General features: G+C 37.1%; 1 protein-coding gene across 3 annotated transcripts in view; it reads left to right on the forward strand.

Annotated features, from left to right (window-relative positions):
* Positions 1-9: 9 nt before the first annotated feature.
* Positions 10-16,271, forward strand: part of LOC127513567 (intelectin-like) — a 41,260-nt gene continuing 24,998 nt past the window's right edge. For 2 of the 3 annotated variants that reach the window (XM_051895468.1, XM_051895469.1), the window contains exon 1: positions 10-177. In XM_051895468.1, coding sequence (XP_051751428.1) covers positions 156-177 — 22 coding nt within the window. In that variant the 5' untranslated portion in view covers positions 10-155. The remainder of the gene's footprint in view (positions 178-16,271) is intronic. The other variant, XM_051895466.1, reaches the window with a different exon arrangement.

Raw genomic sequence — 16,271 nt, forward strand, 5'->3', positions numbered from 1 at the left:
AAGGGACTTTTGTAAACAGGATGTTGTTTTAGCGCTGTATGTTATGGAAAATTCCCTTAACTGTAAAAAAGGACAAATACAATGATCGCTTTCCTCAGCGGACATTCAAACGGATTTTTATAATGGATATAATATTATGGACATCGACCTGAAGAATGAATGTTATATCAGACACAGGTAATGCTCGTTCAGGCAATCTCTCTCTCTCTCTCTCAATAATATATAAAATACAATTAATTTCAATGGAGGGACTCAACATTCCTTTGTTACTAGTTCTAAAGTGACGTTTTAGAATTCGTAACGGAAGCTTGGTCAAACTGTCAACTTGAGATTTGAATCTGTGGCGGAAGGAAGTAGTTCTGCTCAAAAGAGGGTTTTAAAGACACTCCGTTGTTGTTTCTTATTTATTTACACATTCACAACTGTGCTGATATACAGCCACGGCTACTCGTGTGATATTGCTCATGTATCATCCTTCAAACATTATGTGAATGTTACTTTTGATGAACATTCTGAAACAAGGAGTATTAAAAATGTTAGATGAACGTCCAACTAAAACATTTCAGAAAGAAACGTTCCATGAACGATGTTTAAATAACGTTTTGTGCTAATGAACATTATTAAAGTCCAGATAACTTTGAACGAACGTTACTGGAAGAACTTTTGTTCATAACTTTGAGAGAACCTTGCCAGAACGTTTTCTGTTAGCTAGCTGCTGAATCAACCTAAATACATTAATTTATACCAACAAAATACATTTTTTTCTTAAATCAAGAAGAAAAAAAGCTCTTTAAGGTACAATTGCAGGTTTTTACAGTGTATTAAAAACTTGTTTTTTTGTTAATTGAAATAAAGCTCAAATAAATACTTAGTTTAAGTACTAAAATTACTGAGTTAAAACTTAGATTAATTAAAATGTTATTTAAAATATGAATGAAAACTATAATACTATATAAATAATACTATAGCACTAATAACTTCATTATCTTCCTGTGCAGTGACCTTGAGCTTGGGAAAGGCACTTTATAATAAAAATTATTATTATTATTATTATTATAAACTAAATCCCAGGGTTTTCATCTCACCCCTGGAGGTATAATTTCCTCCACACATATTCCTTCAAATAAAGCATCCATATAATATCAAACAGAGCAAAACTACTATCAGAGACGGGGTTAAAATGACCTTGCATGAAACAACATGCAGTCGGCCTTAATGTGCCGCATTACAAGATATGTTATAAAGCATTTTTATGAGCCGGCAGTAAAAGTAGTGGTAGTGACGGCACACACACATCCGCCGCGGCTCCATTTGAAGGCTGTATCTGTAAACAGGTCAGTGAGCGCTGATAGAGAGGTCACCGCAGAGACTCTGTCTGGGTTCACCTTGCCTCTCATAACATACACTTACACCAGCCGTATAAATCTGATTCAGAGAGTTGCTTTTTCCTTGTTTTCTTATGAGCTGAGTGTGTGTGTGTGTGTGTGTGTGTGTGTGTGTGTTCAGAGAGCTTCTGATATGGATCTCAGTAATAGAAAGACTCTCTGTTGCCCTCTAATGGAGACACAAATAAATGCAGAATAAATTCTAGAACTTTCTGAAGGAAAAATGTGTTTAGCTGTGCAAAACCTGTTGCTAAGGTGTTCTGTGTAGTCGCTAGGCTGTGTTTGTGAAGGAGTGATTTGTTAGTGCGTCGGTCATAATCTCTCCTCACCTTTTCATTCATCTTATTCTCTCCTCTGCGTTTCTCCACTGTTCTCACATCTTCTCCTCGTGGGCTCTGACAGCTCTCCTGCCTCCTTATTTCACGCTATGGATGTTAGGCCAGGACTTATTGATCACATCATAAATTACCCATGAGCCACTGCTCCGCTTAGCCTAGTGCAAGAGACTGGAAAAGCAGGAAAATAAGAGACTTTCTTTAAGGCTCCTTCAAATTGTTAATTAAATTCAAATCAATTGCCCACCATCTATCAGCCGCCGTCCAGCTCGAGCCGATCAATGAGGCGGAGACCAGAAGCACAACACAGTTATTCCTCTGCTGAATCATTCATTATTAATTACATATTATTTTACATATTATTTTTGAGCTATTATGCATTGTACAGAATTTGTGCAAACTGCTGTCCCACAACCAAAAAACACATTTAAAAAGCATTTAAGTATTCAAATTTTAAATGTTTACTAAGATCGTTCTATTATCTGTTGAATCCCACAATAATATTTAAAATATCAGTAAGCTTAATATATAAAAAATCATCATTTATTGGGTACTTTCAATTGGGAGGTGGCTGTCCCGAACCCTGACCCCTAAATTTCAACTTGTGAAAATATTGAAATAATTTTGTTTTTTGTTTTTTTGTTTTTAAAAGTGAAGTTATTTTTTATATATATATATATATTTTTTTTTTTTTTTTTTTTTTTTTAAATCATAAAACTTTGTAAAAAAAAATATGTCCTGCATGTTCACATCACTACCGAAACTTCTACATTTTTGATCAGGAAGTATTCCTGTGTCCCTCCCTCTCATAGCCTCTCTTGGGTCCATCATTTTGAGTTAAATGTGTTCAAAAGTCTGAAAATCTGTGTGTAACTTTAAGGAACGTCACTACCAAACACCTTTTTTCTGCAATTATGCAAACTTTTTTGGGTGTTATTCCATAAAATTTAGTTTTTTTCTGTGTACAACTGTTCAGAACTGTGTTAGATAACCATGTGCTGATTATCATCTTTGAGCGGCTCGAAAGTATCTAAAATTGTCAATACCGAAACATGTCAGCATTGTTTTGGTAGTGACAAAGGGGAACAAATAATCATTTATTTGGGGGAAATAAACAAAATTTTAGTACAGTTATGCAAATCATTAGTATTTAAGTAGTGTTTTAGTATGAGTTAAAATCCTGTAATGTGATGTGGACCAACACATTACTGTCACTACTGAAAATGTGCAGTCACGACCGAAACATGGGATGTTTTGTCAAAAATAAAGTATATTGAATCAACTAAGATGTTATTATAGTATTTGGTTCAATGTATATTCAAACTAATGAATCCTTCACTTTGAAATCAGTATGATAAACTTTATGCCTTTTACAAAGAAAGATTGGATTCAAAATACAACAAATCTCATAAATTACACTTGAAATATTGTTAAAATTGTAATGGTTATTGATTTACCTGTGAAAACTTTTTTAATAAAAAATAGCAAAAAAAACATTTACAAGATAGAAGTAAACAAAATCTTAATAGGTCAATATAACCCTTCTTATTAAATTATTTATTATTGTGTTTCAGTAGTGACAAATTTGGGGAGAGGAAAAATATTCCAAAACTTTATGAAAATATGAGAATTAACTATACAATTACTAGAAACATGTACCTTGGATATTATACAATTTGCATACATACAAAATTTGTGGAAAAATTAATTTTTTTCAAGACATTTGCAACTCTGAACCAGTTCTGTAGAATGACCCTCATGGTAGAATTTTTCTGTAGTTTTATGAGCTTCATGTTTGTTTGGTCATGTGTTCACACTCTCTCTAATGCATTTCGTAAATGTTGTTTTGAAAGGAGACAAAAGAAATATTATTATTATTATTATTATTATTATTATTGTTGTTGTTTTAATATTAATATTATATCAATTCAAGTCACCTTTATTTCTATAGCGATTTATATAGTTTCAAAGCAGCTTCACCTTAAAAAACTGGGAAAAAAACAGAATCACTGATGCAAACTTCATCAAATATGAGACAGATTGGAATTCTGCTGCAATGCACACATTATATTATTACAGAACTGTTACTTTTGCAGGAAACTGCAACGATGTGTTTCCCTCTCTGAAAGTCTTTATTAATCATATCAGCGAGATTTATTAATCTAATCGCCCCCGGTGGGCCACTGTAGCAAATCATCACAATAATTATCGCAGTCATGGCCTTCCAAACAGACTGCACAAACTCCATAAATCCTCACGCATCAAATCCAACGCGGAATTTGTACTTGAACGGTAAATTAGAAGGAGAGCATGAAAGTCCTTGATCGCGTCATTTAGTTCATTACTGCAGCGATACTCATACTCACAGTGATGAGTTTGAGAATGTGTCAGAATCTGCCGTAATTAACACTGTGGCACATGCATGATTGAGAACTGATGTTGTAAAATACTCATAAACTATATCAAATCGAATATAAAAACCTTCTACCTAATCAGGACACTGAACCCAGCTAATAAACATGTTTTGCTTACATTCACACAAGGAAACGTTATTTCTGAATGTTCTCTGAAGGTTCAAAATATTTTTTAAATGTTTTAAAACATTTTGTCTTGTTTATGTGAACGTTATAGGAACATTCAATTTTGCAAACATTGTGGGAATGTTAGTTTTGAATGTTCTCTGAACGTTCTGAAACAGGTAGTAATTTTGAGAATATTATTAAATACCAGATGACTTTGAATGAATGTTGTATTAATGTTACTGGAAGAACGTTTGTTCACAACTTTGAGAGAACCTTGATAGAACGTTAGCCAAAGTTCTGAGAACGTTCCCTTTTAGCTGGGAAACCGCTAAAGAATAATACTGTTGCATGCAGTTTACGTACATCAAGAACAAGAATTAGACACTGACGGATGTTTTTCGGGAATTTAGTATTGGAGCCTTTGTGTTTTAAAGGAGTCCTTGATTATGATTTCACTTTTTTAACTTTAGTTAGTGTGTAATGTTGCTGTTTGAGCATAAACAACATCTGCAAAGTTACGACACTCAAAGTTCAATGCAAAGGGAGATATTTTCTTTAACAGAAATCACTTAAGGACTACAACAAACGGCTGGTAGGGACTACAACGAGCTTCTTCCCGGGTTAATGACATCACTAACCCTAAAGTTAAGTAGCCCCGCCCACTGATTCGAGCACGACAAGTAGTAGCAGGTAAATAACAGACGTGACACTAACACTGGATCAAGCAACTAAGCCTTTGAAGAGTGCAAAATGAGAGCCTGAAATTAAAAAACAATGCTGTGCTTCTATATTGGATCCGACAGAACGGCGCAACACATGTATATGAGTAAAAAAGTTTTTACTTTGTCACTATGGCTTTGTTGCAGATTGTTTGATATGTACGGATTATGTGTACATGTCTAACCAAAATCACTAGTTCTTAATGTACAGTCAGATGTTCTTTGTCTGTCAGTAAATCAAACCAGTGACTAAACGCTCAACTTCACGTTGTTTCTCTTAGTAGGATGAAAATAATCTGTTATTTAAACTGTGAATAAATTATATATAGAAAGCAATCAAAGAACGCTCCCTTTACAATCGCTGGAGCTGTCAATCAAACATCGCGAGTTTATCAGTGGACTTGCTCCAAAACTCCTGTTAGAATCAACAAATCTCTTAGTTACATCGCGTTTGCACTGTTAGTTATGATGAAAGCATTCGTTAGTGTGCAGAAATTGAGTTGCAATGTTGATATCACTGCTTTCATGAGCTCAACAACATGTCTGTGATCGACTACAATGTTCATCACTGCAACCTTTCATGCCACGATATGAAGTTCCAAATGTAGGTTCAGGAAGAGCCTAAACATTCAGTCATGTCAATCATCATTACGTGCGTACTATATAAGTTGCAAACACTGCGTCATTCCATTGACGAATTTTTCCGGCAACCCTCCTCCTTCCCGTCTCCTTCTCTGATTCTCTCTTTTCTCCTATGCGCAGTTCCGTAGTGGGGGGTTTTAACTCGGAGCTCGAGCCGAGTTTTCCGCAGACAGCAAGCCAAGTTCGTTTTACAATTAACCGTCAAGGCTGAATGGGCAGGCGAACTCATAAACTAAATGTAATGCTATAATCAACACTTTTCGCGATTAATAAACCTTGAAAAAACTCTAATAGTAAAAATGTGCTAAAAGTTTTTGAGAGTTCCACATGTAATGCTTAGCTATTTGCATATGCAAAGATGTCAGCCAATCACAGCAGTGGGCGTTTACACTGAAGTCTCACAGCAGACACGCCCCTTAAAACAGAGCGTTCAAATCAGGGTACGAAAAATGCCTTTTATTTCTACATTATGACAATTTTTGATGTAAAAATCGTACTAACATTGTAAGTGCACCCCAGGAAACATTATAAAATAATAAAACAATGCAGTTCATGACCCCTTTAAAATCAGACACTTTTTCTAGTTGAATAAAGAGGTCTGATGTTCATCATGTCAGTGTGTTTTTCCCTGTCTATCTGTCTGCTGTTTGTAATCTCTGTGTTTCTCTCTGCTCTGGTCTAATCTCAATGTCTCTTTCTTTGGCATAAGAGTCAAGATGATCTTTAAAATCCACGATGTCTGTCGTTTGAGGTGTTGGATATGTGCCACACACACACACACACACACACACACACACACACAGGTTTGTTTTTGTGAATTTTGGGGACATTCTATAGGCATAATGGTTTTTATACTGTACAAACTGTATTTTCTATCGCCCTACACCAACCCTACCCCTAAACCTACCCAACACAGAAAACTGTGCACATTTTTACTTTCTCAAAAAAACTCATTCTGTATGATTTATAAGCCTTTTGGAAAATGGGGACATGGGGTAATGTCCTCATAAGTCACCCTCTCCTGGTAATACCGATGTCATACCCATGTCATTATACAAATTTGTGTCTAAATTTGTTGTGTTTGGTCTGTGTTGCAGTCATATTTCAGTCCTCGGTCCGCTTGTTTGATGCACACCAAGTTCGGATGGCACTTATTCACATGAACCGCACTAACAGAGCAATCACACCAGTTTTAATCCAACCAAGTGTGAACACACCCTAGATTGCCCCAATTGTTTGAACAAAGCAGACTAAAAACCAAATGTTGCATCATGTTTGCAATGTTGATTATACGTATACCTGCTTTTAGTGTAGATTGGGTGACTTTTAAGTTTTTTTGCAATATCTGTTTGTTTGTTCGTTGATTGTGTGCATGAGAGCAGCGTATAGATTCATAAAAGAGGGCAAACCAAGTTTCTTCGCTCAGTTTTGCTCGCCGCTAGCTGTGAGATTGTTGAGAGCGCTACAAATCACACCTCGTGTTTGAGAGCGGGCCCCCAACGCTATTGCTTTTGCCCCCAATTCTGCTTACGATTGATGGCACATTCCGATGGAGAAAGTGACCCGTTTCCATGGATACGGCGAAATAAAGCAAGTGAGGAATGGCTTTGGGGAAGTCGGTGCGCCGCCACACGACTCGACCATGGATGAGTGAATTGTTTTCGGTGGATTCAGCGCATTCAGCAGCCGAGGAGGGGGGAAGAAAGAAGATGAGAGAAAAAAGACGGCAGGAGGGAGGGATGGAGGGAGGGAGGCACAGTGATCAGAGTCTCTGCCGCACCATTTTTCACAGCAGACAAAAACATTTGCCTGGATATCAATTTGGAGCTGCGAAGCAGTCTTCCCCTCCTGCCCCGTCATCCATCATCTTTTCCTCCCCGCCACCACACCACCTCCTACACGTCCTCACCTCCGGCCCGAGGTTGAGGCGGGGCGAGCGCTTCTGAGGGACGGTCTGCTCGCATTATGCTGTCGTCCGAGACTCCGCCCTTATTGGCACCTTCGCCAGCAGCCCATCAGTCATCGCCAGGCCGTCATCCATCACGCATGGCGATCAATAGCGGGCCTTGCATTCATCAGGCAGAGGTGCTGATGGTCATGTGGTGTTGGGGGCTGGACTGCGGTGTGAAACGGGTGAGCGTCGAGAACGGAGGACAGAGATCTGTCTGAATTTGTATATTTACAGGTGTGTATTTGCACGTCAGAGCGAGCATCTCAATAAATGCTTTATTTTTAAAGACTCCATGAAAGGTCATCAATATGCATACACCTAAAAGATGCGCACATCACAAAACATCATCTTGCGTTCATAGGCGTATCCAAATTTTTGTCTGCCTCCAACTATAGCAAATAACAAATAATTTTTCACGGTTTTGACATAAACGAAAGCCTATTGGCTGCTAAAAAGGGACGAATTGAAAATGCATGCATGGACGCTCACTTCAAAGACCAACAGGACACTACTCTCCGGGCACCTTTAGTGCACACTAATTCTTAACAAACCAAAACGCCTCGTCGCATGTCACTGATTAATTAATTGTGGATTAATTTGGAAGGGTTTACAGCCTGACCCTTGTGAAAAACAAGTGCTCTTAATTAATGAGTGTGCATGTGTAGTATACTTAAGTTATGAAAGTACAAAAACTGTACTGGCAGATAACATAATATTAATGAAATAAAATGCCACTTAAGTGTGTTTAAAGAGAGTACACTTTCATGACTATGTTTTTAACAAGTGTACTTTGTAAGAATGTCAAATTAAATATTTCACTTTAATGTACATGTAATAATCTTTTGTCATGCTTTAAAGAAGTGCACTTATTTTGATGTGTTGACTAACATACTAAAACACATGGAAAGTACTTGATTATAATTTTAACTGTAGTGTGTTATTTGATTTAAAGTTAATACATTTTGAATGTACTAAATTGGACTTTATCATTAAAAATGTGTACTTAACATGTTATACATGATGTAAGTTTCAGCGGAAATGACATTAAAGTGTATTTATGCTGGTCAGAACATTCAGCACTTCAGCCATATTTTAAAGACAATTATGAAGTTATATATAAAGATGAACTTAAATCCTACTTAAGTGCATTTTCATTTAATTGCAATTAACATGCAATTTAGTGTCCAAAAACATTACATTCTGTTTGCACTTCACTGATTCTTGAGATAAGGGACAAAACATCCTACACACAAAAGCCCTCTTTATGTTAAAAATAAATAAATTCATCAAAATAAAAATACTTAAGTCACATCTAAAGGAAATCTGGATATTCAGGGCATTCATTGCTTTTATTTTTAAATAGTTTTGTTAGTATTATTTTAAATGCATGCTCTATACTTGGAAAACACGTAATTTAACCTGTCCTCAGCATGAGGTCACAATGTAAACAAAGTGTTTAAAAATGCAACAAATTCAAAAATATACATTTAAATTGAAAGGCTGTTATATATCAAACAATACAAAAAGTAAGTCTTGAATTATATTTTCCATTAAAAAATGTTGTGTCCTCACTTTGTGTCAACTCCATCAGGATTTTTTGTTAATTTTGAATAAATCAGGCAATGTCGTGGTCATCTTCAACTCTGAGGACCCCTTTCCTTTTTACCTGCTCATTGTGGATCTCACAGTAGGACACACAGTCCTGGAAATTATATATTTTTTAATATTTTATACAAACAGTGTTGAAGTCTCTGCGGTCACAGCTTTAACATGTCAACTCCGTCATCCCGGTGTAATAGTTTGTGTAAATAGTTGTGGGATAAATCTTGTCATTTTTGATGTTTATTAAGGCAGCTACAGCTGATAAAGAAAACAAAATTGCTCCACTGTACAACACGTGATTAAGGTTGAAAAATATTCAGTTTTGTCAACTCCGTCAGACGTCAACTCCGTCTCAACAAGCGCTCTCAAAAAGTCTATATAATGTGATTTAATATGTTTTCTTGCATATGGGGAATTCTTCTAATGTTGTTTCATGATTCTATTTACATATACTGTATATTTGGCCCCAGCTGGATCTTTGTCAACTCCGTCAGTATTTGTCAACACCGTCAGTATTTAACACCGTCAGGTGAAGTTTTTTGTTCATTTTGAAAGAAATGTCTTATTCTTTTTTCAATTATTTGTTAAAATATTAAAACTTCAACTGAACTACATTATATCATGTCTGATTTACCTAAGAACATTGGTTATATGTTTAATATTAAAAAGGAGGGTAGAGAATTAAGGAATTTAGGAACTGAATTGTAAATAATAACCCTAACCCAAAAAAAAAAAAAAAATTTAAAATGTATTTTTTTCACTTAGCTCCTTTACTGAACACCATAGCCTACCTAATTGAAGACTTTACACTGTTGTTGGATGGATCAAATAAAAATATCATGCTTTTTAATGCATCTGACGGAGTTGACATAAATTAAGTTCCGAAGTGAATAAATGTACATTTTTAGAAAGGAAAAAAAAACATTTTCAGAAAAAACTGTTCCCCTTACATGGTTCATTAGCTTAGACCTTTGTCTACAAATATATCAGTTTAAAAAATAATGTATTGTTAAATAATAAAAACTAACTTCTAAAGCATGTTTTGTCCCTTATCTCAAAAATCAGTGACTTAAATATTACTTTAAAGGACATTAGGCCTATTCTTCTGCATTTTTTATTGTGCACCACCGTCGCTAGTCAGGCCTATCAGTCACATGTCAGTATTTAGCAGTGTGTTTGCGAACAGAACATATTTGAAGAACACTGGTAATTGTAGACGTATATTTTACCTTTGTAAACGCACCCTCTAAAACGTCACACGTAAGAACAAAAGGAGAGACAGAAACATATACAGTAACCTAACAAACGATCAGATTCTCAGGCGATTTCGCAGCTGACAGGACAGTGAGTGAAGGCCGCGCTGATTTCCTCTGTCGCTCACTCACTCCCGCGCGTCACTTACCGGCAGGACTGCACACTTTTCTTGACAGCTCATAAGTTTTCACGAGCAGCTGGCTCAGGGCTTCTCTTCTTCAGCCTGGAATGGATCAAACTTTAAGGTGATGCTACTGCTCAGGGTTAGCAGCAGGCTATAATTCACAGTTTCTTTTGGTATTCGCTGTCCTGCGTCAAGTCCAAAGCTGCTAATATGCTAATTTTAGCTAAAGGTCCGCTGAGGAAGCATAGCTATTAGTTGTGATTGGAAAGGCTAATAATATTTACAGTTCATCACACATTCATACTGGCATTTTTACTACAGTAACCATGGTTCAATAGAAACTACAAAATGAGCCATGGTTCAAATGCCTTTTATGTCTAAATTTTATTGGTTTATTCGATCTTGAACCAGACGTTCAATCCTATAAAAATCCATTGTAAAAATATGAATTAATGTATTTAAAAATATCATGATAATAAATCAACTAATGTAAAGATTACAATTTCAATATTTTAAAATGTCAATACATCAAAATGATTTATATAATATAGAATTTTACCACAAAATTACAGATATCAACAAAATATATATAATTTCCACCACAACCACAAATAAACAGTTTTACCACCTTTTTTTTTCAAAAAGTAAGTGCATATGTTAACAAATGAACTATCCAATCAAGCTGTAATTTTGTCAAAGTATGCAAAAACTATGAAAATTATTTAACTGTGTGCATTTAGGATACATAAAATGCTAAAACTGTGATATTAGCCTGTGTTCAATTCCCAGAAAACACATGAAGTGTCTGTCAAATGCATAAATGTAAATCATTTCCAGAAACACTTCAGGATTTTCGAAGTTGTCATCTGGTTGGTTGAATTCTACAGGATGTCCGGGAGACGTGTGTGTCACGTTCTTTAACGGTCCGCCTGGAAACTAAAAGCTGGATTTTCAAAAGTGTGAAGTTCGCGGCTCCATTGTTGCAGTAAACTTGCTCAACATACTTGAATGAATAATTTATTAGATGCACGGCCGGTCTGTTATTGTAGGAACATCGACTTTACATTTTGACGCCCCTAAACATGACGCGGAACAAAACGAACTGTGATTGGTTGCGTTACATGTCAGTCAAACGTCCTCTTGGGCGGTCCTTGGCCAATGAAAGCTGCGGTAGAGTCCAGACCTTCTGCCATCAGTCTGAAGGTCTTGCTACGTGAGGCTATCACATTGCTAATATGTTTTAGTATGGTGTTAGCCTGTTCTTAGCATGATTTAACACATTGCTAGCATGTTTTAACATGTTGCTAACAAGATTTAGTATGTTGCTAGCATGTTTCTAGGATGATTTAATACATTGGTAACATAAATTAGCATGTTGTTTGCATGATTTCACAAATTGCTAAAAAGTATCTAACATAACGCATTGGTAGCATGTTGCTAATATGATTTAGTATTAATTATGTTGGTAGCATTGTTTTAGCAAAGTCCCTTCAAGTCATTTCACTCGGCGGCCATCTTAGAAACGCCTCTTGGGCTTCCAACTGCAGCTCCTATCTCTTTGAATGGGGAAACATAAAATTCTCCAAAGCTGTTTGCCAAGCTTTCAATTAAATTTTATATTTGAAATCACCAATGAAATCTGACAACAACTGTCTCATAAATTTTGTTTCTAAATGCTCGAATCATGACAAAAAATTATATTTTTCAGGTTGGATCAAGCTAATGCGCAAGCGCAGTCCTAAGTGCACGTCTCTATAGGAAGTGCGCCTCTGATTGTTTCTATAGGAACCAGAGCTTCTAACGACCGCTGCAGTAACGCGATGTTGAACTAGGATAGTTGTTAAGCTTTGTTAGTGAAAGACGGCTTAAATATTCTATCCATAGTTTTCTATTTTCTTATATAGGAACTCACACCTGGAGGGCAAAACAAGGTTTTCCTGCATTGCCTGCCAGTCATTTTTACCAGGGTTGTGCTTAGTACTAATGTAGTAAGAACGTTTTTGAACGTCCCGCTGTAGTAGTTGAAATACTGGAGCAGGTGCTGGATATCGATCATACGTGCCCAATACTTGCATTTTGTTCACGTTTTTAACTTTCTTCTTTTGAGATGGAAAATTGACAGATCAATAATGCAGTCCTATGCATGTTAGCCTGAAAACTATGAATAAGAGCTTATTGTTTGAAAGTTTTGACCCCCGTAATGAAAGTCTTAGGAAATGTTCGGAAATCTGATACAGTCGGATCAGTTAGAAAAGATACAGCATACAGAGTCAGAACAGTCTGAAGGTCGAGTTTGTTGGTTGTAGCTGTAAAGAAGAATCAGAAGAAGAAGAAGCTTAAATGGTAGATCAGTAGATCAGAATAACCTGACCATGTGATCATAATCTGTGTGAAAGGGAATAAAAGTTGTTGTGTCCATTTCAGCTGGAAACTGCAGTGAATTGTATGCACACGGTAGGTACATTTTTTGGATTTTTGCAAACATTTCTAGTGACTCTATTGCAACCTACTTAATATCCGTAAGCGAAACACCTACACTAACAGCTAAGTTCGACATAGCAATGTGTGTAATCTTGACAATATTTTACACTCATGCTTTCATTTTCAAATGCCTTTTATGTATTTGTTTGTTTACCCTTGCCCTGTATTTTTTTTTATTCTCGGTAATTACGGTATTTCCACCCGCGCACAGCAAACCTGTAACATTACACACTATTGGACCGGAGCGCGTTACTGCATCCCCAAAACCATTCTGTTCCTATTACTCATTCATTTTTCTAGTGATATCGCACTTGTAATCGACTGTAGGTCGAGTTTGTCGCAGCAGGATTTCAGCAGCGTCTGTACGAGCAGTAACGGTACACTGCTCTCTAGTCCAGGTGGAAGAGCGCGTTTAACCTCGGCCCTGCTCGCGGGGTGGAGACGCCCGGGGTAAAGGTCAGCTGAGAATCTCCACGGCCACACCTGGGCAGCTGATCCGCAGGTCGCCGCGGGGTCAGGTGTCACTCTCCCGTTTCAGTGGAGTTCCATCTGCCCGTGGCCTGGATAATTCAAGAGCAGCAAAACACGCTTTGTCACTACCTGACTCGGACAAAACTACCCTGCTAGTTAAACTACCACTGAGATAACAGAAGACAGCAGTGTGTGAATAACCCTGACGTTTAAAAATCAAAACAAAAAGTAAACAAAAATCATAAAATGAATGCACATACTTTTTTTGTGCATCAACAAGGCATATTTGATCAATATTTAATAGCATTTGTGTTTCACTAGTGTTTAACGCCATCCAACAGTCAGCGAACAGATGCACGAGGATTGTGTGTGTGTGTGTGTGTGTGCGTGTGTGTGTGTGTTTTGCTCTTTTACACAGCCTTCTGCTATACAACGATAAATATTTGATCCCACACCTGTCCGTCTTCCCAGGCTCTCGCAGAAACGCTTGGGCTTTTCCACGCGATGTGTTTTGGGCACGATGTAAGAGGAGCTCGCAGGGAGATAATGGTGCGACGCTATTAATAATGTACGAATGAATGTAACCTCAAACCACCAAAACCCAGAGACACTCAGGCTGAAACCTGAGAGGAAACTGCTAAAAAGAGATGTAGTACAAATATCAAGTAGTCCTTACAGCCAACTGACAGATATCCATATGTTTTATAAATAATAAAAGTTTATTAATATACATCCTGTTCATGAGTTTTGATGGATTTACTGTGTCTGTGAGAACGTAGACTAGATTTTCTTCCCTCCTCACTGTGTGTCTGTGGGATTTTTCCACCTATTTTCTGGACTAGCAGATGAAAACTGGAGCACAAAACTTGCTCAACAGATGACACACTTGCTCAACTTAAAAGTCTGCATGAACGGGAAGTTGCACTCGTCTTTTCTTCCCTATATTGTGCCGAGTGAAATTGCTTGTAGTACAAGAACAAATGTAGGACGAGGCTTGATTTTGTCCGTGGGAAATTGATTGAATGGTTGTGGATTGCTATTGGTGGATCTCATGTGAGTGACAGGTTGCCCCGCCCTTGAGATCAGAGATGTTACTGCAAGAGGGAGGGGAAGTTATTCCGATTCAAGATTATGAACCACGTGATTTTAAAACAATAATAATGATGTGCATGGATAAATCATTTGGAATAAACTTTAAAAAAAAATAAAAAGTGCTGGTTTTGATTTCATGATGACTTCAATACTCAGGCCTAGAGGTTTGGTGACTTAACAAAGCAGCAGTAATAAAGATTTTTCAATGCCTGGATTTCATTTGTTGTTTTCTGATCAGGAACGGAGATGAGGAATGACGTCGGGATGTCTCTACCTCCTCCCTGCTTGACCTTTTAATAGGGGGGCAGTTGTTAAGTGAATTTCGGGAATCCCATAAACACAAATTGCCGTCTGTAATCTCCTGCCAAGGAAGGGAGAAATATTTCAGAGGAAGGTAATCAATCAGACGCTTACAGCCCCTCACCGTTACAGTCTACAGAGAGAAAGAGAGAGAGAGAGAGAGAGTTTTCAGCACTGCATGACGACACTTACTCGTAATGTGGCAGAAAATAGAAAAATAATAATGATGTCATTTAACGATAATAACCCTGGTCTGAATGCAGTTTAAAACTAAAACTCTTACTGTATGTTATTTTCTAGCAAGGAACAATAAACATTTAAAATAAAAGACATGAATATGTCTCTCAGTACCGGCTGAATGTTGGTTTGCAGCTATTGAAGAAACTATATTTCCCATAAAAGTAAGAGATCATAATCAGCTGGTCATTATCACAAAATAAACCTCAATAGGGTGATCAGAACCTGGTGCAAAGGTATTGTATAACTTTTTGTTATTTGGACTTTTAGATTGTATTCTGCCTGGTTCTTTTCCTGTTTCCTGTTTCCTGTTTCCAGCACCATTTTGTAGTCAGTTTGTAGTTTTTTCTGTTTATTAACCTGTCATGGGCTGTGTTTAGTTCCTGGTTGCCTTTGTTTCTGTAGCTGCCTTGTTAGTCTCCATAATGATTGATTACTTTCACCTGTTCCTTGTTATCCTGTGTGTTTATACCCCGGTGTTCATAGTCCTTCTGTGGCTATATGTTGGTGTTCGCAGTTCAGTCTCCTTGTGTTTTGTTTTCCAGTTTCTGAGTATTTTGATATTACTTTAAAAGGGACCTATTATGCCCCTTTTCACAAGATGTAATATAAGTCTCTGGTGTCCCCAGAATGTGTCTGTGAAGTTTCAGCTCAAAATACCCCACAGATCATTTATTATAGCTTGTCAAATTTGCCTCTATTTGGGTGTGAGCAAAAACACACCGTTTTTGTGTGTCCCTTTAAATGCAAATGAGCTGCTTCTCCCGGCCCCCTTTCCAGAAGAGGGCGAAGTTTTAACAGCTCACGCTTTGGTCGCTCAACAACAACAAAGCTGGAGAATCTCACGCAGCCAAAATGAGGATTGTCAGTAACGGTGTTCAGCCTTACATTGTTCAAACCGGAGTCGACACTGATGGAGAGACTCAGGAAGAAGTTACAACTTTTAGAATGAAACTGGACGTTTCTGAATGGTTAGTGGATAAATTTATTCAACTCATCCACTAGCATGTGCCGTCATGTTAATCTTTTGTGCAAATCCAGCGTTGAATTGACCCTCGTTTGTGAAGCAGTCCGGCGTAAAATGACGGCATGACAACAACACTCTACTACAACAACTCTTCCTCTTCTCTAAAGCAAAATTTTAGGGTTATTGTCA

Source organism: Ctenopharyngodon idella, chromosome 5, assembly GCF_019924925.1.
Source record: "Ctenopharyngodon idella isolate HZGC_01 chromosome 5, HZGC01, whole genome shotgun sequence".
Taxonomy (NCBI): Eukaryota; Metazoa; Chordata; class Actinopteri; order Cypriniformes; family Xenocyprididae; genus Ctenopharyngodon; species Ctenopharyngodon idella.